This window comes from Calliphora vicina, chromosome 4 (assembly GCF_958450345.1).
Source record: "Calliphora vicina chromosome 4, idCalVici1.1, whole genome shotgun sequence".
Classification (NCBI taxonomy): domain Eukaryota; kingdom Metazoa; phylum Arthropoda; class Insecta; order Diptera; family Calliphoridae; genus Calliphora; species Calliphora vicina.
The window spans coordinates 54,468,673-54,489,594 of NC_088783.1; the positions used below are offsets into that span (position 1 = coordinate 54,468,673).

A 20,922-nucleotide genomic window follows, 5' to 3' on the forward strand; every position below is an offset into this window, starting at 1 on the left:
ATACAAAGACCCCCTCAGAAAATTACTTGAACATTCATAATTGACGCTATCAGCGCAAAATTGGTGTAACCCCGAACTATTTATTTAGGGGTAACTTACAGAAAAAATATTTAATTGTCAATAAATAATTTACATATTGGGTGTATGACAGAATTTACAATAGATGGCGTATCTTTTGAATGCAGTTTTTGTTTTTATACCCTTCACCTTCGTGAGAAGGGTATACATATATAAGTTTGTCATTCCGTTTGTAATTTCCACAATATAATTTTCCGACCCTATAAAATATATATATTCTGGATCCTTATAGATAGCGGAGTCGATTAAGCCATGTCCGTCTGTCTGTCTGTTGAAATCGACTTTCCGAAGCCCCCAAATAACTTACATCCACGATTCATACATCAATATCTCCGGAATTCTTCCGGCTCGGTTGATATTTAAAATCGAGAAAATCTGTCCACAAATGGCAAAAAAACCAGGACAACCTCGATTTTTGAACCATTTTTGACCTATATCTGGATTACTAAGTCATTAATGTAGACAATATGGATATCTAAAGATAGATATTTCAAAGACCTTTGCAACGACATACATAAGACCATAGTAAGTTGGACCTAATGGGTCAAAACCGTAAAAATATTTTTTAACCCATATTTTTTTTCACCAACAGTTTTTTTTATAGCTCTCTTACTTGTTAATAACTTATATGTCATTTTGACGGGTAACATATCTGTAATTTATTCCCACTAAGATATTGAACATTACAGTGTAAACAATAAAGTTTTTCCTCCTTTGAAAATGTGGAATTTTTTTGCCAACAAAGCGTCATATATGGGAAGTTTTGCTTTACTTCTTTACACCACAGCTTATGGTAAATGTGTTCCAACGGTATCAACGTGCGAGAGATGGTTTGAGCGGTTGAGAAGTGTTGATTTTGATACCGAAAACAAAGATCGCTCAGGCCAACCAAAAAAGTTTGAAAACCAAGAATTGGAGGCATTACTCCATAAAGATTGTTGTCAAACTCAATAAGAGCTTGCAAAATCATTGGGAGCTACAAAGGCAGCAATTTCAAAACTTTTGCGAGCAGCAGGATTCATTCAAAAGCATGGAATTCAGTACCATAGGAATTGAAGGCGAGATACCTCGAAAGACTGTTTTGCATGTCTGAAATGATGAGTGAACGCTATAAAATAAAATCATATTTGGACTGAATCATTTCTTGCGATAAAAAATGGATCCATTACGATAACCCGAAGCGTAAGAGATCGTACATAAAGCCCGGCCAACCAGTTGAATCGACACCAAAGACACCATGGCGCTAAGGTAATGTTCTGTATTTGGTGGGAGCAAAAGGGTCCTATCTAATATGAGCTGACCAGACCATGACAGGGAACCTGTACCGAATGCAACTGATTCGTTTGAAGCGAGTATTGGCTGAAATACGCCCAGAATATGAGGCCAGACATGAAACCGTAATATTCCATCATAGCAACTCTCTGCCACATGTTACAATACCTGTTAAAAAGTATTCAGAATGAAAGGGTTGGGAAGTTTTGCCTCACCCGCTTTATAGTCCAGACCGTGCCCCGTCCGAATACGCATCACTTTGGATCAGAGTATCCGATATTGTCTTGATGTGTTCTTGGCAGGGACCGTAAATAACGGTTGTACAGAAAATTTGAAATCAAAGAATCACTATGTTAGAGTCAACGGAGACCTAAAGAGTCAACGGAGACCTATACCAATAAATTCGTATTGGCGTTCTCTTTCAGAATCTATGGTGATCTCAACTCCACAGTTGACAGTTCTTTTTCAACGTAAAAAGTTCGCATGATTGAAAAGAGTTTAATTTTTCTGAGGGAAAAATAAAACTCCTCAAATGAGTTTTTTTATGACGGCTATTTAAAACTCTTTCTTTAAGACTTTCATGCTAACTTTTATTTTTACGTTGAATAATAAGTGTTTTAGATGGATTTTTATTTTTAAAGTCACAAAATAACTGTTATAAAATAACTCTTTTGATATCACTTATAACCGTTACGGTCCCTGGTTCTTGGCCTCAAAAGATGAGCAGTTCTTTTGGCTCGGAATCCATATGTTACCAGAAAGATGGGAAAAAGTCATAGCTACGGTTTTTATCTCGGGAATTCCCGGTACAACTTTCCCGGGAATTTTGTCAGTTTTTAATTCCCAAGAATCCCGACAAAAAATACCGGGAATCGGGTAGTAAAAATTGATAAAATTCCCGGGAAATTTGTACCGGGAATTCCCGGAATAAATCCCGGGAATCGGGTAGTAAAAATTGAAAAAATTCCCGGGAAATTTGTACCGGGAATTCCCGGGATAAAAACTACAAAGAAAACAAGTTAGAGCTCTATGTTTTTCACTAAAAAAAACGTGAAAAATTTGTTTACAGTTTTTCGTTTATATCTCGGCCATAATATTAAATTCATTCCTTTTATTAAAAGGCTTAAGACAATTTTTTTCAATTCATTTTGTAAATAAAACGGAATGAAGAAGCAACATTTCAACCCAATTTGTGGTAGATTTGAATCAACAAATATTTAATCATTCAAAGTTTGAATAAATTCTGTTATCAGTTAACATCAAAATTAATAAAATTTAAATTAAGCTTTTGAAGAAGGTAAAGAATTATGTATTTTTATATATTTCGGGAATAGCCGGGTACCCGGGAATGTAGAAACAAATTTTTCCGATTCCCGGGAATCAAAATATGGTCGGAAAATTTAAAACCCTAGTTATAGCTAACAATCGTCAATACTTTGAATAAATTTATATTGTACAAATGTTTCAAAATAAAAGCTAAAAATTAAAAAAAAAAATCCCGCGTTTTTAAGTCATCATATTAACATAAAATTCCACATAAGTTATTTAAAGTTTTAAGAAAAATTTTGTACAGTTCGGACCATAACTGATACAAGTCCCCATAGAAGGCCAAAACAACTGTGTTTGCAACTTAATTTAAATCTTTGATTAATTTCGGGATACCCTTTACTTAACTACATGATATTATATTGATTATTTTTATAGCTATGTTAAATTTTTTGGTATGTGCCATTCAATGCTATACATTACTGTGTAATGATATCAAATTGCAATAAAGCCATTACCAAACTACTTCTAAGTAATGCAAATACTAGGTAATATTCATTACAAAGTAGGTTAATGAGTAATGACAGCTTATTATCATGCTTTTGTTATGTATTTAAGAACTTCCACCCTATATTTAAGAACTTAATAACCCTTATGTAATAAAAAAAATATTGTTAAATGAGGGAAATGCATTTCGAAAACATGTTTTTAATTAAATGATTGCATCAGCACTTAAAAGTAAATGTTTTATAACGATTACATAATGTGTATTAATAATAACTCTGAAAAAAGAAAATTATATCAATGTAAACGTTGAAAAATTTTGTCATTGTAAAGGATATTTCATATCCTTCATTCCCTCCCATAAAACTTTAAAAGTCAGTGTTGATATGTAAATTTGTATGAAGTAAATTCCCAGATGAAAATAAACCACAGAAATCATTATGTATTTCCTGTTTGTTTTTACATGACTAAAATATTTAAAAATATCCATCTTTTTTTCTTCAATCCTCTTTAAATATTATGACCCATCATGAATTTTAAAATAAATCAATACAAAAAAATTGTTATTGACAAATATATAAATCGTATTTATTGGTCACATAAAAGTAGAATAAATAAATCAATCAAAGGATTTTAAAATATGCAGGCATTTATGGTTTATTTTTAATTTGTCAAACCAATGGAGAAAGAGAATGTAGGATGTACTGTACGTTACATCTGTTTTATGGTATGACAAAGTAATGAATAAGGATTTTTACGACTTCCTGGTAATCAGTTTAGTAATACAATTTTATCTTCTGCAGTAATTTGGTAAGACAATGTAATAATTGGTCATTACCTTTTACATGACATTCACCCCTATCGGCAATAACATGTGAAATTTTGTTCCCATGAAATATCCATTTCCGTCGAAGGGAAAATTGCTATCAGGAATATCATGATGAACTTTACATTCACAATAGTTGATTTTGTTCGTAACAGCTGTTTATTGTTTACAAAATTCCATCTAAAAATTTCACAACAAGGGGAATTTTTTTCACGTGAACAAAGTTGATGAACGAAAAAAGGAAAAGGGAAAATATTTCATGTGAAATGTTGATTCGCGATAGGGGTGATTAATTTGATATATTTTCAATAATATTTCCTCTTAATTCTTAAAGTTTTAATCAGTTTTACAGGAGTCTCAATTGGCTATTCGTTTTTTTTTAATTTTTCCAATTCAATAACTATTTCTAAATATCAATTTAAACTGTAGGGTATTATTTTGCTTATAAACAAACAGCCATTTTAATATTTATTTCGTTAATAAATATTAAAATGGTAGTGATGACGCTGATATTTTTCCATATTAAAAAGTAATGAAATTTTTATGATTTTTTTTTTTACATTACAAAATGTCAGCAATAATACTAATTTTATATTTACGATTTTTTATATATATTTTACAGTCGAACCACAAGTAGTGCTGGCGTTCGAAGACCCATACGCATTGTACCCGATTGGACGGAAAATGCCATACAGGGTGAACATTATTGGAAACCATCATCAGCATCGGGTGATTTATGTTGTCTAAATGAAGAATGTATTGTAAGTAATCTATGTTTAGAAAACAAAAAGAAATTATATACATTCAACACTTTATTAAGTAAATAAACTGGGGTTTAACGCAAACAAAATTATCCTTTCGAATGATCCTTCTATGTTGATCTGACAATCTTTTTTTGAAATCCAAGAGAACATTTGTTATACAATGCTAGTTTGCTAGAACAACTTTTGTTGGACTGTGGTTTAGATTTGGGCTCTTATGCATACACGAATAGGAAAATGAGTTTCTCTATGCTACCACGATTGATCTGGTTTTTTACATTTCATAGGAATAATCAACAAGTGTGTTGTTTTTGGCGATTGCCGAAGTTTACGGTATTCAACGAAGAGAAACCTCTTTGATGATCACAATTACACGATAAATCACATGCTGATTTTCTAACATCAATTTCCAGCATAACAGCCGTTTTTTTTACCCTTCATCTTCGTGAGAAAAGTATAGATATGTTTTTTATTCCGTTTGTAATTTCCACAATATAATTTTCCGACCCTATAAAGTATATATATGTATTCTGGATCCTTATAGGTAGCGCAGTAGATTAAGCCATGTCCGCCTGTCTGTTGAAATCAACTTTCCGAAGCCCCCAATTAACTTACATACACGATTCATACATCAATATCTCCGGAATTCTTCCGGCTCGGTTGCTATTTAAAATCGAGAAAATCGGCTGGGATATAAGGAAAAAACCAGGACAACCTCGATTTGTTACCTATTTTTGACATACAGTGAGCCTCAAAAGTGAGTATACGCCAAAAAATATTTGATTTTTTTTAATATAATGAAAATCCTAAAATTTATTCATCGATTAAAATTTTAATGTTTCGGCTTGTTGAAGATTGAGTTGAATAATAGATTCGGTTGTGAAAAAAAAGATTTAAGTCGGATTATAATGATTTTCATGATCCTAAAAAAATCAAAAAATTCGCGGGTGTTTACTTACTTTTGAGGCTGTGTGTATATCTGGATTACTAAGTCATTAATATAGACAATATGGACTTTTGCAACGACGTCTATAAGACCATAGTAAGTTGGACCTACAATGGGTCAAAATCGGAAAAAATATTTTTTTAACCACATTTTTTTCATCAATAGTTTTTTTTCGCTAAATACAAAAAACAATTTTTTACAAAAAAAAAAATTTTAATTTAAAAAAAAATTAAAAAAACTTTGGCAAAAAAATTAATTTTGTTTAACTAAAAATATTTAAAATTTGTATGTATTTTGAAGAATAATTTGGTGAAGGGTATATAAGATTCGGCACAGCCTTGTTAACCATGAAACTGTCAAATCTATTAAGAGACACGATCAGTTTTTTTTTTGAAAATTTTGTTTGAATGAATCTATGATTTGTGCGATTATCATAGTGTAGGATATCCAACGAGAAGAAATTTAATGAACAAATTTGCATGATGTTTTCAATATAAAAGTGTTAAATTAATGCCCAAGTTTTAAATTCAGGATACATCACATGCTGATCTTCAAAAATCTGTACGAGCAAACTTCAGAATATAAGTTATAATTTTGAAACACTGCAATCTTTTTTTGGACTAGTTGCCCCCAGAAGGCTGGAGTTTTACAAAAAGTCACTAGACGATTTTGACGATATCAGTTCCCATCAGTATGTCGATATTTTGTAGCACAAACTCCGACTTTGAATGACTTTCGGAATATGTGTTCCAGTTTAAGACGTCATGTGCCTCGAGAAATTCATGTCCAAGCATGTCTTTATTTCATGATAAGTCACATGAGAATGTTGCAACATCGGTACAAGCATGTAATTGATGTTTTTTGGCACAACAACTGAAGCATTATTAAGAAAATTTATAAAAAAACAAGTAAGAAAGTATGGTCGGTCAAGCCCGATCATATAATACCCTACACTAAGTAAAAATGTAAAAACATTTTTCTTTTAAAATTTCAATAATTTGTACTTTTGAGTGATTTTCGGAAGTGGGACTTATATGGAGGCTATGACCAATTATGGACCGATCACCATGAAATTAGGTCGTGTGATTTGTGTCTATATGAAAGTTTACTATGTTGAATTTTGTGAGTATACCAACATTTTTAAGCGATTTATGCATGTTAAAGTGATTTTCGGAAGCGGGTCTATATGGGAGCTATGACTAATTATGGACCGATCGTAACAAAATTTGGTGATATGAATTTTGTATATATAAAACTTATTTGGAGCGCAATTTGTGGAGATACATTTATAAATTAAACATTTATGATCGATAAAGTCCAATTTCGGAAGGACATTTGTAAGGGGGCTAGGTGAAATAATGGACCGATTTCAGCCAGTTTCAATAGGCTTAGTCCTTGGGCCGAAAAAATAGTATGTACCAAATTTGTTCGAAATATCTTCAAAATTGCGACCTGTACTCTGCGCACAAGGTTTACATGGACAGCCAGCCAGCCGACCAGACGGACGGACGGACATCGTTTAATCGACTCAGAAAGTGATTCGAAGTCGATCGGTATACTTTAAGGTGGGTGTTAGACTAATATTTTTGGGCGTTACAAACATCTGCACAAACGCATAATACCCTCCCCACTATGGTGGTGCAGGGTATAAATATTGTATGAAAAAGGAAGGAGTTGTAAAGTTGCATATTTTTAAATCTAATTGAGATATTGAATTGAAATTTTTTTTGTAAGACCAAAAATTAACTTAATCCTATTAAAATTTTGATACAAATTTTAGTTTTAGAAGCTCAATAAATAAGTAATATGTAATAAAATCTTTATTTATTAACAAAACTCAATGAAATTTTCCAAGTTTTTTAAATTTTTCAATCTAACAAACAAAAAAACTTGTCAAAAGTTCAAAGGGATTCCCGCAAATCCCAAAAATGGTATTTTTACAATTTCACCCATAGGGTCCACATTTCCTTCGGGGCTGGGAAATTACTTTGGGGATAAATAGAGAACACATCAAGGTTTCCAACGCTGCTTTCCGTTTTCTGATCCCATCTCTGGGATTTTAGAACATGTGGCCCAAAGTTGAAATTTTGGTAAAAAAATAGGTAAAATTTCGAAGATCGTAGGGGCGACATATTTAAAAAATTGGACATGTCTTTTATAACAAAATGTTCTTCGTAAAGATACCTTACAGAAAAACATAAAATTGTTGTATATTCTTAAAGAAAGTTTTTTTTAATAAAAACAAGAATTAAGTCATATTTTCGCCCAAAAAACAGACAAATTCTACTATTTTTTTAATTTAAAATTGAAGATCGTTTATTATTTGATCCTTAATCGATATTGCTCTGAAATATTTTGTTTATTACTGGTAATTTAGTTGTCTAACTAACAAAAAAAAATTCGAGTCCATTCGGTCCAAAATTCGGTATGGCCAAATTTTAAAATTTCAATTTTGAAATGCCTATAACTCGGAAATTATAAGAGATAAATAGCACACGCAAGCATGTTTTTTAAGAACTAGTCGAGCGCTTGAAATCGGATGGGGAAACAAAAAAATGGCACGTGTTTAAAAATTTTACATGTCAAAGGTACCCTACTTTGAGCCGCCCCTGGTGCATTTGTAGGGTCTATTTTAATAACATAAACTCGAATACTCCTTGGCTACGCTCACGTAAATTTTTTTTTAAAGAAAGAGAAGTAACACTCAGGCAATTTATATGCCTGACCTGCCTTTTAGAAATGCAAGCTTTATTTCCAAAAAAATTTGATTCTGTCCCGCTGTGCAGAGTTTTTTTGACTAAATTGGATGATAATGATATGATCGATATGTCAAAAAACAAATTCATCCACAACCTGTCACTGTTTGAGGTGGATATTGGACATTGAGGGTTATTTCGTAACTCGTCTTGTAAAGAAACAAATAATATTTCAAAAATATTTTGTTTCGAATCAAATTACACAATCAGCCCAATTATGAATAAAAAATTCCGCGGGAGTTTGTTCCCGGTTGTTTTTTCCCATTGAATTTGAATAGGAAAAATGAGAAAATGGAAAAAACTCTCGTGGAATTTTTATTCATAATTGTGCTGAATAACACCCCAGAAAAATGTCAGTTTTTGAATTGTTTCACGGATTGTATGTTGTTGAAATCACATATCGATCACATCAATATCACGTGTTGATTCTATGAACCCCAAATGCGGAAATTTTGACGAAACTCTCGTTTCGTTGATCAGAATTTTTCCCCAGATCATGTAATTTTTCAACATTGAATTTCTTGAAGTAGAAAATTCAATGTTGCACCAAAAATGTTCACGTCTCATAAACAAATCGAATGAATATCCTATAAAATATTTAATAAAACATTTAAGAACCTCTGCTTACTTGCTCGCTTTAATATTATTATTGCGGTTTGTGGTTGGTGGCAAGATGCAAAACAAAAATTATAAGTAAAAATTCCTTATCATCTTCCACGCACTTAATGCAACATCTTAAAAGGATCTTCAACCACATATGAAAGGGGAATGAAATTGCTGTTAACAGCTTTGAAAGGTTTTATTAAGTTCTCCCCCAGAATTTTGTAAAAAAAAAAAACGGTGGTTTATGGTTGTTATTATAATTTTCTCAACATGTCAATATATGAATGTTATTTTACCGTTTTTTGCTAAATAAGAATTTTTAATTTGTGGTTTTTAATTAATTTTAAAAGTACTCGATTGCCATTAAAAGTGAAAATGAAAATTCTAATTAAATAATTTCTAATATCACTACAAATATTATGACTCAATTACATTTAGAGCAAGAAATGTTTAATTTTTAAAGGTAAAAAAATAAAGTTCTATTGAATGTTCATGAAGAATGCATCCCAAAATTGAAAAATAAAACTGCCGTTCTTTTGAAATTCGTCCAATTATTTCTCAAATTTGTTACAAACAAATTCTACTATAATGGCAGCCGGATATAAAAAAAACTTTTATAAGAGTATCTCTCAGGATTATGTCTGTTATTAAAACGCTGATTAAATAAACATGGGAAAAAAGCACTTGTGATCCACAAGTGGTGGTGGTGGTGGTGGTAATGATGATGCCGATGCTGGATGCTGTATACTTTCTAAAGCAAAATGTTTATAATAAAATCATTAACAGTATACAAAAAATAAATAAATAAATAAATAAATACTCTATAGAATTTACAAGAGGAACAGTTTGTGCAACTAAAATAAACAACCAACTAAAAGAGATAGAGAGAGGAAACAGCAAATTATTATTAAAGACACCATCAAAAAACATGGGAGGTAAATTGAATTTGTCATTCCGTTTGTACACAGGAAAAACTATTTCTTAAACCGTTTCAATTCAAATATATATCACATATTGAACTGGTTTTAATTATTTTATAATTGAATCAAGTAATCATGTGTTCAAAAACAAAATTTTATGATATTTTCTATTGAATTTTGAGTTTTGAATATGATAATTTTGACAATTGAATATAGAATTTTCGTTATTGGTTGAACTTTAAAGACAAAAATTATTGAATAGATAATTTTCGTAATTGAAGACACATTTTTGTTATTTTTTGTTTTTTCAATTACGAAAATTTTGTTTTTGAGCACATGAATACTTGATTAAATTATGAAATAATTGAAACCAGTTCAATATGTAATCAATGTTTGAATTGAAATATAATTTTTTCTGTGTAACATATCGAAATAGTGGTCGTAGGATCAACAAGTACTTATATCCTGGGACCTCAAGAGATTCAAAGACGATCTAGCTATGTCCGTCCGTCCGTCTGTCTGTCTGTTGAAAACACGATAGTGTCCAAACGAAAGGAGCTAGCTGGCTGAAATTTCACACAAATACTCTCTGTTGATAAGGTTTGTTTGATATTGAAAATATCGGTCAATGTCCCTCCGCAATACTGCTTGAGCATACAGAAATATGTGGATTATGCGGCAATCCTGATAAATTGTTGAACAAATTATTTTTAAGTACTCTGAAATTATACTGTAAAGTCGGGCAACATTTGTCCCTAGTCCCCATACAAGGTCCCCCTCAGAAAGTGACTGATTCAAGTCTCCATAAAAGGTCAAAACTACATATTGATGGTGGGGATACAAGATTCGGCACAGCCGATTAAGCCATGTCTGTCTGTCTGTCTGTTGAAATCAACTTTCCGAAGCCACCAAATAACTTACATACACGATTCATACATCAGTATCTTCGAAATCGGCTCGGTTGCTATTTAAAATCGAGAAAATCGGTCCACAAATGGCTAAGATATAAAGAAAAAACTAGGACAACCTCGATTTTTGGCCTATTTTTGATCTATTTCTGGATTACCAAGTCATTAATATAGACAATATAGACAATTTCAAAGACCTTTGCAAAAAAATTTAAAAAAAAAATTAAAGAAAACAAGTAAGAGAGCTATATTCGGCTGTGCCGAATCTTATATACCCTTTACCAAATTATACTTTAAAATAAATTTTTTTAGGTAAACAAAATTCAATTTTTTTTTTAAATTTTTTTTTAAAATTTTTTTTTTTTGGAAAAAAAATTTATGACAAAAAAAATTTTTTGATGAAAAAAAAATTCGGGTCAAAATATATTTTTTCCGATTTTGACCCATTGTAGGTCCAACTTACTATAGCCTTATCTACATCGGTGCAATGGACTTTGAAATATCTATCATTAGATATCCATATTGTCTATATTAATGACTTAGTAATCCATATATAGATCAAAAATAGGTCAAAAATCGAGGTTGTCACGGTTTTTTGCTCATATCTCCGATATTTGTGGACGGATTTTGCTGATTTTTAATAGCAAACTTCTCGAAAGCATGTCTGACAGAATTTTTGAAGATTTGGATCCCGAAGATATCTGGGGTCTTCAGAAAATTGATTTCAACTAACAGACGGACGGACAGACAGACAGACGGACATGGCTTAATCGACTCCGCTATCTATAAGGATCCAGAATATATATACTTCATAGGGTCGGAAATGAAAAATGTAGAAATTACAAACGGAATGACAAACTTACATATAGCCTTCTCACGAAGGTGAAGGGTATACAAACAACTTTGGAAAAACAAATTCATTTTTTTACCTAAAAATATCTAAAAATTTTATTTTGAAGTATAATTTGGTGAAGGGTATATAAGATTTGGCACAGCCGAATATAGCTCTTGTTTTTGTATGAAATATTTAGCAAATTGTTTATAATCTTTTTTTTATTTTATATAAATTCATTGTAAAGCCTTATTTATTTTACATTTACTTCCGTTGAACTCTTAGAATCTACTTAAGAACTTAATTGTTGAAACGAGTGTGTACTTTAAGATTAATTATGACTTTTTTATTTTATTTCTACTGATTAAGAAAAGTTTTAATGGTCTTTTATTACAAATTACGAACAAAAAAAGCCATTAATTAATGTCGAGTTATAGTAAAATATTAATAAGTGAAAAATTTACCAAGCAACTAGATAAGAAGGATAAATGAAATTTAGTAGTGTTTTATTTTAAAACAGAAAAAATATAAATTTATTTAAATTCAAAGATTTATTTAAACATTTTGCTCAGAGAATAATTTTAAATAAATGGTGTTCCAAAATGCATGATAGATTTTAAAATGGGCCCTATAAATGCTCCAGGGGCGACATGTAAAATTTTTAAACACTGATTTTAAAGATTTTCATATTTTTGGAAAGCGAAATTTTAAAATTAAAATTTTGATATACTTTGGTCCGCTTTTTTAAAGATATAGGACGAACATTTGGACCGAATGGATTGGAATTTGTTTTGTTCGTTAGACAACTAAATTACTAATAATATACAAAAGATTTCAGAGCAAATAAACGGTTTTCAAAATATAAAAATTAAAAAAATATTAGATTTTTGCTGTTTTTTGGGCGAAAAGGTGACTTAACTCTTTTTTATTTAAAAAAAAAAAACTTTCTTTAAGAACATACAACAATTTTATGTTTTTCTGTAAGGTATCTCTACGGAGAACATTCTGGTATAAAAAAATATATTCTATTTTTCGAATATATCGTCCCTAGGCCCTTCGGAATTTGACCTATTTTTTTATCAAAATTTCAAATTTCGGTCACATGCTTTAAAATCTCAAAGCTGGAATCAGAAAACGGAAAGCAGCTTTGGAAACATTGATGTGTTCTCTATTTATTGCCAAAGTATTTTCCCAGCCCCAAAGGAAATGTGGACCCTATGTTCAAGATTGTAAAAAATAAAATTTTTTGGATTTTCGCTCTAATTTTTAGGAACTTCGGGATCACTTTTGGCCTTTTAACAAGTTTTTTTTTATATTTTGTTATTAAGAATGACAAATTTAAAAAACATTGAAAATTTCATTGAGTTTTGTTAATAGATAAAGATTTTATTACATATTTATGTATTGAGTTTCTAAAACTAACATTTGTATCAAAATTTGTATACCCTACATCACCATAGTGGGGAGGGTATAATGCGTTTGTGCAGATGTTTGTAACGCCCAAAAATATTAGTCTAACACCCACCTTAAAGTATACTGATCGACTTAGAATCACTTACTGATTAGTCGATTAAACGATGTCCGTCCGTCCGTCTGGCTGGTCGGCTGGCTGTCCATATAAACCTTGTGCGCAGAGTACAGGTCGCAATTTTGAAGATATTTCGATAAAATTTGGTACATATTATTTTTTCGGCCCAAGAACCAAGCCTATTGTAACTGGCTGAAATCGGTCCATTATTTCACCTAGCCCCCATACAAATGTCCTTCCGAAATTGGACTTTATCGGTCATAAATGTTTAATTTATAAATGTATCTCCACAAATTGAGCTCCAAATAAGTTTTATATATACAAAATTCATGTCACCAAATTTTGTTACGATCGGTCCATAATTAGTCATAGCTCCCATATAGACCCGTTTCCGAAAATCACTTTAACGTACATAAATCGCTTAAAAATGTTGGTAAACACACAAAATTCAACATAGTTAACTTTAATATAGACATAAATCACACGACCTAATTTCATGGTGATCGGTCCATAATTGGTCATAGCTCCCATATAAGGCCCACTTCCAAAAATCACTCAAAAATATAAATTATTGAAATTTTAAAAGAAAAATGTTTTTGCTCTTTTACTTAGTGTAGGGTATTATATGGTCGGGCTTGACCGACCATACTTTCTTACTTGTTTTTATTAAGAAAATTTATTCAAGTGTTTTACTTAACATGAAATTGATCCAAACACAGGCATTTAATTCCACTTGGATACATTTAATAAGAATATTTGACTCAATAACATTCAGGAATAACTTCGTGAAGGTTTATTGTGTCGATGCTGTTCAGAAACTTATATTAGATGATCTACAAGTGATTTGTCATACAATTGAGACATGATTGAACATGCCAAGGCATTAGTTCCACTCACATACAGTCAATATGTCCTAAGCTTATGACTCTCAATAAGATCTAGTACTAATTTCGTGAAGGTTGTGAAAACATTTTGAATGTGAGTAGAAACTTGGGAATTAAATTCCACTCCCATATTTGACAATCGTTCAAGGAAGATATGTTGGCCCAGGGAAATGGTTATAAGAAGTATGAAACTTATTGGGCTTGAGACAGCTGTCACTGTCTTGACAATTTTTGTTGAGTACAAAGCCCCAAATATAATTCAATATTTTCACATCAGGCGGCGTATAACCTGAGTATATCAGAAGAGGTATGTAAATCCAATGCAAATAGTCTTCTTCTTCTAGCGACAAAACTTGAAATGTTGCCAAACGGACGTTAGCCCAGCTTTGATTTTCCTGAAGACTATGAAGAAATTAGACATATCTACGATCATTTCCTACGACAATAATCACCCCAATCGGCAATAACATGTGAAATTTTGTTCCCATGAAATATTCATTTCCCTCGAATGGAAAATTGCTATCGGGAATATCACGATTAACTTTACATTCACAATAGTTGATTTTGTTCGTAACAGCAGTTTATTGTTTACAAAATTCCATCTAAAATTTTCACAACATGGGGAATTTTTTCACGTGAACAAAGTTGATGAACGAAAAAAGGAAAAGGGAAAATATTTCATGTGAAATATTGATTCGCGATAGGGGTGAATGTGAGCTTTCAAAGCTTTCAAATTTGCGAAATGTTGAGGAGTTTAAACTATATGCTTTTGAGTTGTTTCGTTAGGTTTGCTCAAAACATAAGCAGTAAGTCTCATATTTATGACATAAATGGACATATTTATATGACAAAATTAACAAAAAAGATTTTAAACAAGAGCCATAGCTCTTTTTCCTCTTAAATCTTCTTAAAAAAAATAAATATTTCCAAATTTAAACAAATTAAAAAAAAAACACGAAATAGAATGTATGCATTATTGTCTGCACTAGAAGATAAAACAGACTGCTGTCACATTGACAGATGCCAAATGGCCATAATTTTGCATGCACTTAAATACAAAAATATAACATTTCTATAAAAACTCTATGAAAGGAAATCATGAGAAAATATTATTGTCAACCTTGAAATATTTTCACACTATTTTTAAAATGAACTATTTTGAAAATGTTTTGAAAATAATTTAGGAATTTTAATTACCTCATTTTCCTTAAAGAATTCATAGCAAAACGTAGCCAGCCAGCCAGTCAAACACCATAATACAATATCTCAAACATTTTTACACACATATCTACTATAGCCACCGGCATGAAATATGAACGATCAGAACGATCAGCCGTAGTAGAATTATTATAATTTATAAACGAAAACAAAAATAATTTTTATTTTTTTGTTTTTTTTTTTCAAATACAAATCAACAGTAAACAAAAAACAGCAAATTTAAAAATACTGCAGAAAATTATAAAATTTTATTCATATTTTTCTTTTTTTGTTTTTAATAGAAAAGTGGACAACGCATGAAGTGCTCTGCATGCCAAATAATTGCGCATCAAAATTGCATTCCAATGGCCAATGAAAAGACTCAATTAGCTTGTAAGCCAACATATCGAGATGTAGGTATAAGACAATACAGGGAACAAACTGTTACTCATCATCACTGGGTCCATCGGAAAATGGAAAAAGGCAAATGTAAACAATGTGGAAAGGTAAGTGCCAGATTAAATCTAAAGAGATACCAACTGTCAATGACACTTTATTTAGGGTTAAATTTAAATTCAAAACAAAATATTTTATTTTTAAACAAACAAAATAATTGTGGCAAAAACAATATTTAAATAAATAGTGGTTGTACTTACATATACATATATTTGTTTAATATTAATAGAATCTATAAATATTATTAATTGAGTATAATGGATTTGTTTTCAAATTCATAAATATTTAAATACAATTAAAACAAGTGACATCTACAGCGATGTGCTGGTGTTGACAAATGGCTACACACGCAGCACACAAATGTAAAGGAAGATGAGAAAGATAATTCTAACAAACCTGTCATTTCAAAGAAACATTTTAATAAAGGAGATATTTTAAAACATAATTAAAATATTCAATATAGTCTATATTTAAAATATATATGATTTAAACTTGTTCATTATTTGTTTGTAAGTTACGTTAAAAATGGTAACTTACAGTTTTTGAATATTTCCTAATCATTGTCAAGTTTTTGGTAATGTCTACTACATACCGAATGCATTACTTAGAAGCCGTTTAGTAAAGTCTGTCTTATAACACTATACAACAAAATCAAATATTTTTTTCCAAAATTACAAGGTCCGACCAATAAATTTTTATAGAGGCGGCAAAAAAAAAAACAAGTAAGAAAGTACCCTACACTAAGTAAAAGAGCAAAAACATTTTTCCTTTAAAATTTCAATAATTTATATTTTTGAGTGATTTTCGGAAGCGGGTCTATATGGGAGCTATGACCAATTATGGACCGATCACCATGAAATTAGGTCGTGTGATTTATGTCTATATTAAAGTCAACTATGTTGAATTTTGTGAGTATACCAACATTTTTAAGCGATTTATGCACGTTAAAGTGATTTTCGGAAACGGGTCTATATGGGAGCTATGACTAATTATGGACCGATCGAAACAAAATTTGGTGACATGAATTTTGTATATATAAAACTTATTTGGAGCTCAATTTGTGGAGATACATTTATAAATTAAATTAATTTATGACCGATAAAGTCCAATTTCGGAAGGACATTTGTATGGGGGCTAGGTGAAATAATGGTCCGATTTCAGCCAGTTTCGTCCTTGGGACGAAAAAATAATATGTACAAAATTTGATCGAAATATCTTCAAAATTGCGACCTGTACTCTGCGCACAAGGTTTACATGGACAGCCAGCCAGACGGACGGACATCGTTTAATCGACTCAGAAAGTGATTTAAGGTGGGTGTTAGCCTAATATTTTTGGGCGTTACAAACATCTGCACAAACGCATTATAGCCTCCCCACTATGGTGGTGTAGGGTATAAAAAGACACGTTTTGAAAGTTTACATCTGAATTTCATTTGAAGGAGGGTTAAAGTTCAACTCTGGTACATTCTTATTGTTAATCGGCATAAGAAACCATGTGATCCTTACATTTTAGGTATAAAATATGTTCAGCAAATTTATGTAAAATATTACGGAGAGCATTTTTGTAGAATATTTTAACCCTCTAAATCCTCAAGGCACGGGTCTTTTTGTCCTTATTTTAATGTTCCGCAAAAATATTAAATCCCTGTTTTAAACACCATTAAAACAGGGATTTATGGGGTTAAAATGTTCCGCAAAAATATTATCCGTGAAATACACCAAAACGGAAAATTCAACCAGAAAGTCGGAAATAAGACACAATTTAGCATGAAAAAAAAATAGTTAATATTTATCTACAAATCACTAATTCTCTATTACTTTACCTTCGATAGCAAATTTGGACAGGAAGTATTCATTAATTATATTTTTTTTAGCTCTAGGCATTTCCACTTCATTATCATACAATGTCAATGTGTGACTGAGATATACGGTCCACAAATGGCTGAGATATGAGGAAAAAACCAGGAGAACCTCGATGTTTGCCCTATTTTTGACCTATATCTGGATTACTAAGTCATTAATATAGACAATATGGATATCTAATGATAGATATTTCAAAGACCTTTGCAAAGACGTAGTAAGTTGGACCTACAATGGGTCAAAATCGAAAAAAAAAAAAAAAATTTACCCGAATTTGTTTTAACAAAAAAAAAAAAAAATAAAAAAAAAAATTTTTAAATTTAAATGTTTGAAAATTTAAATTAAAAAAAAATTTTGAAATAACAATTCGAAAATTTTTTTCCTACAAAAAATTATAAAAACAAATTTGGAAAAAAAAAATGTATTTTGTTTACCTAAAAATATTTAAAATTTGTATTTTGAAGTATAATTTGGTGAAGGGTATATAAGATTCGGCACATCCGAATATAGCTCTCTTACTTGTTTTTTCTTATTGAATCTGAAAGTATTGAGTAGTTACTTTATTAGTATTGATTAACTAGTACAATAGACAGTACCCAAATACTCAATACTTTTACAGTTCTACATAAATCTAGCCGCTGAACACATTCAGTATCTCAGGTTATACGAATTGTTATTGTCAACAAAGCGATCAATGTATCCTGTTTAAGAATTCAAGAATTCGGAAAATGGTGAAAATTTCAACCTGGGTTCCACGAATTACCTAGGGGATTGGATTATATCGCAGAGTTTTTAACTCCTTATTAACAGGATATGGAGGGGAGAACCCATCTATACTGAAACAAGAAATATCTAGTTCTTTATAAATAAACAAAGAAGGAAGATTGAAAACACCTGCAGAATCTAATTGCTGTAGTGAATAGCCACTGGTTTATATGATCGCATAATATAAACGCAGATGTTGCAATACTGAATAGGATAAGTCTACAGCACAGAAACTGCTCGACATTTGGGATCTTGATATTGAAGTATTTGGTCCCACTACTGTCGATCGATAAGTCTCTCCAAAGGAAATGTCAACATTAATTATATATTTATGAAATCATTAAGAGGATTACAAGCTTATGACAAAACACAAAATGACCCAAACACAGAACAGGAGCTAAATACTACGTAATTCGATTAGAATGTTTAGGTTAGGTTTATAAGATAGCAAAACTTCAAGCAGCTCACTTGGGTACATATAGTTTGATCAGTACTGCCATATCGTTACCATGATAAAGAAATCAGATTCCCTGATAAACAAAATGTCTGCTCTTCCAGGCCTGAAAGATAGCAAACTCCTAGTGGTCACCTCCAAACCTAGGTATAAAGAAAGTATTTAAAGCTCAGTATTCCACATTATGACAACTTTTATAGCAGTCATTGCCCATCTCGTAGTTGTCTAGTTATATTAGATACCAGCATCGCAATTGGGCGAGATCGACAGCTCAATTGGGCTATATACTTATAAATGATCTATCCTGTTACCCAGGAGGTAAGCAGCTGTTTGATTAGTTCTACCATGTCGTTGCAAAGTTAAAACAACTAGATTAACTTATAAATAAATTGTCAACTAATGAAAAAGGCTCACTCTTAGTATTCGCTTCCTCATATTCTCCAAAGATGGGTATTGAAAAAGTAGTAGAAATCATGTATTCTTTTCTTTCAGCAGTTACAATAAGTGGTTTTGTTCCGCCAGCTTCGTGAATAGTCCAGAACACAATACAAATACGTTCATTAGGTCAGCTGAAATGCAACTGTTCATGCAGCACACTTGGGTTTAGGAGGTAAGCAACAGTTTGATCAGTTTTCCCGAGCCGTTGCCATGTTAAACCAATCAGATTATGTGATGAACAAATGTTCAGCCCTTTCAGACCTGAAAGTTAGCAAACTCCTAGTATAGCTGCTTCATAATCCTAAACCTGGGTATTGACAAAGTATTTGAGACAATGTCTTCTTATTTTCCTCATTAAGCCAAATTATATAGCTGTCATTGGATGTTAGAACTCATATCTTGGCCCCTATGTTGTCTAGATATTTTAGATAGCAGCATCCTTATATGCTCACGACAGATTATAATTAGTGATTACGTTCGATCTGCAGCGTAAATGCGACATATCAACCTTGGAATAATACAGTAGGTTCATTAGACCACCTGAATTGAGTCAGTCCATACAGTTCCAGCTGATGTTCTAGTTCGTTATTTGAAAGAGAAATCCTTTAATCTTCTATCATTGTTTTTATCTAAAGAAGGATCAGGGACCTTAGAATGTCTCGTATTTGTCGATTAATCTAGATATCGAGAAGGGACCTGCTATTGTTCTTACTATCAATTTCTTAGCCTGTAGAGAATATTAATGATTTAATCTCATATCTTTCGATAAATAATCTTTAATCAAGAATCCCAGCAGTAGGGTAGAGTTTGGAATATTTGGGATAATTATGGAAATCCCCATATTAAGTGAAAATCCTTAGTGCTTTCGCCTGTATTTAACATTAATGTAGTTTTTAGAGCCAACTATCTCACCATCAATTCCACTTTCAACAAATTTGACATGGCGAACACTGCTTTCTATGACGTAGACCGCATTACCACTGTTATCAGAATTGCAGTAGTCTAAATAACACGTTCAATGATCCACGTTCGCGTGGGACTAATACGAAATATTTCTCTTTACTACTTCATTCGAACCAATTTCCCACTTGATTCAACTTTTTGCTTTAATATATAGCCACATTGGACTCTTAACATAGAGTAAATATTGGATATTAAGACTCCAGGATAATTTCCAAGCAATTTAGCATACGTAGCTATTAGTTTGATACCATTCAATCTACGGTGTGGTAATTTTGTTGTTATAACCCATTAATTTTTTTAAATTATTCCAGTGATTTCAACAAATAGATACCTATCAATGGTTAGTTACTTTTTAAGTAAAAATATTTGGCAATTTTTAGCCGTAGATATTGATTTTATATTAATATTAAGTTGCCTTTTAGGTAAATTTATGTACTGGGTATTTTACACAGTAGATATCTAGTGATTTTAACTTTCATTAGGGTCACCTCTGGTTAATGTCTAAAGTGACTACTCTCTAGACTACTTAGAGATAATAAAGAGACAATTGAATTCATACTAGAAGACATGGGATATATAAAATAACCAATTATCTTCCGTTTGCATTAAAAGTTGTCAAACTAAAACTGCTGGCTTCAATCTGATGCCATTTAACCTAGGGGTTGTCAATTTGTTGTTTCAAAATCGTAATCCTAATTCATATTT

The 20,922-nt window shown here is 31.3% G+C and overlaps 1 protein-coding gene across 4 annotated transcripts in view; it reads left to right on the forward strand.

The window, feature by feature from the left end:
• The window catches only part of rdgA (retinal degeneration A), a 333,538-nt gene that overhangs the window by 274,982 nt on the left and 37,634 nt on the right, over positions 1-20,922 (forward strand). For all 4 annotated transcript variants that reach the window (XM_065510459.1, XM_065510457.1, XM_065510458.1 and 1 more), the window contains 2 exons: positions 4,569-4,707; positions 15,584-15,787. In XM_065510459.1, the coding sequence (XP_065366531.1) occupies positions 4,569-4,707; positions 15,584-15,787 (343 nt within the window). The remainder of the gene's footprint in view (positions 1-4,568; positions 4,708-15,583; positions 15,788-20,922) is intronic.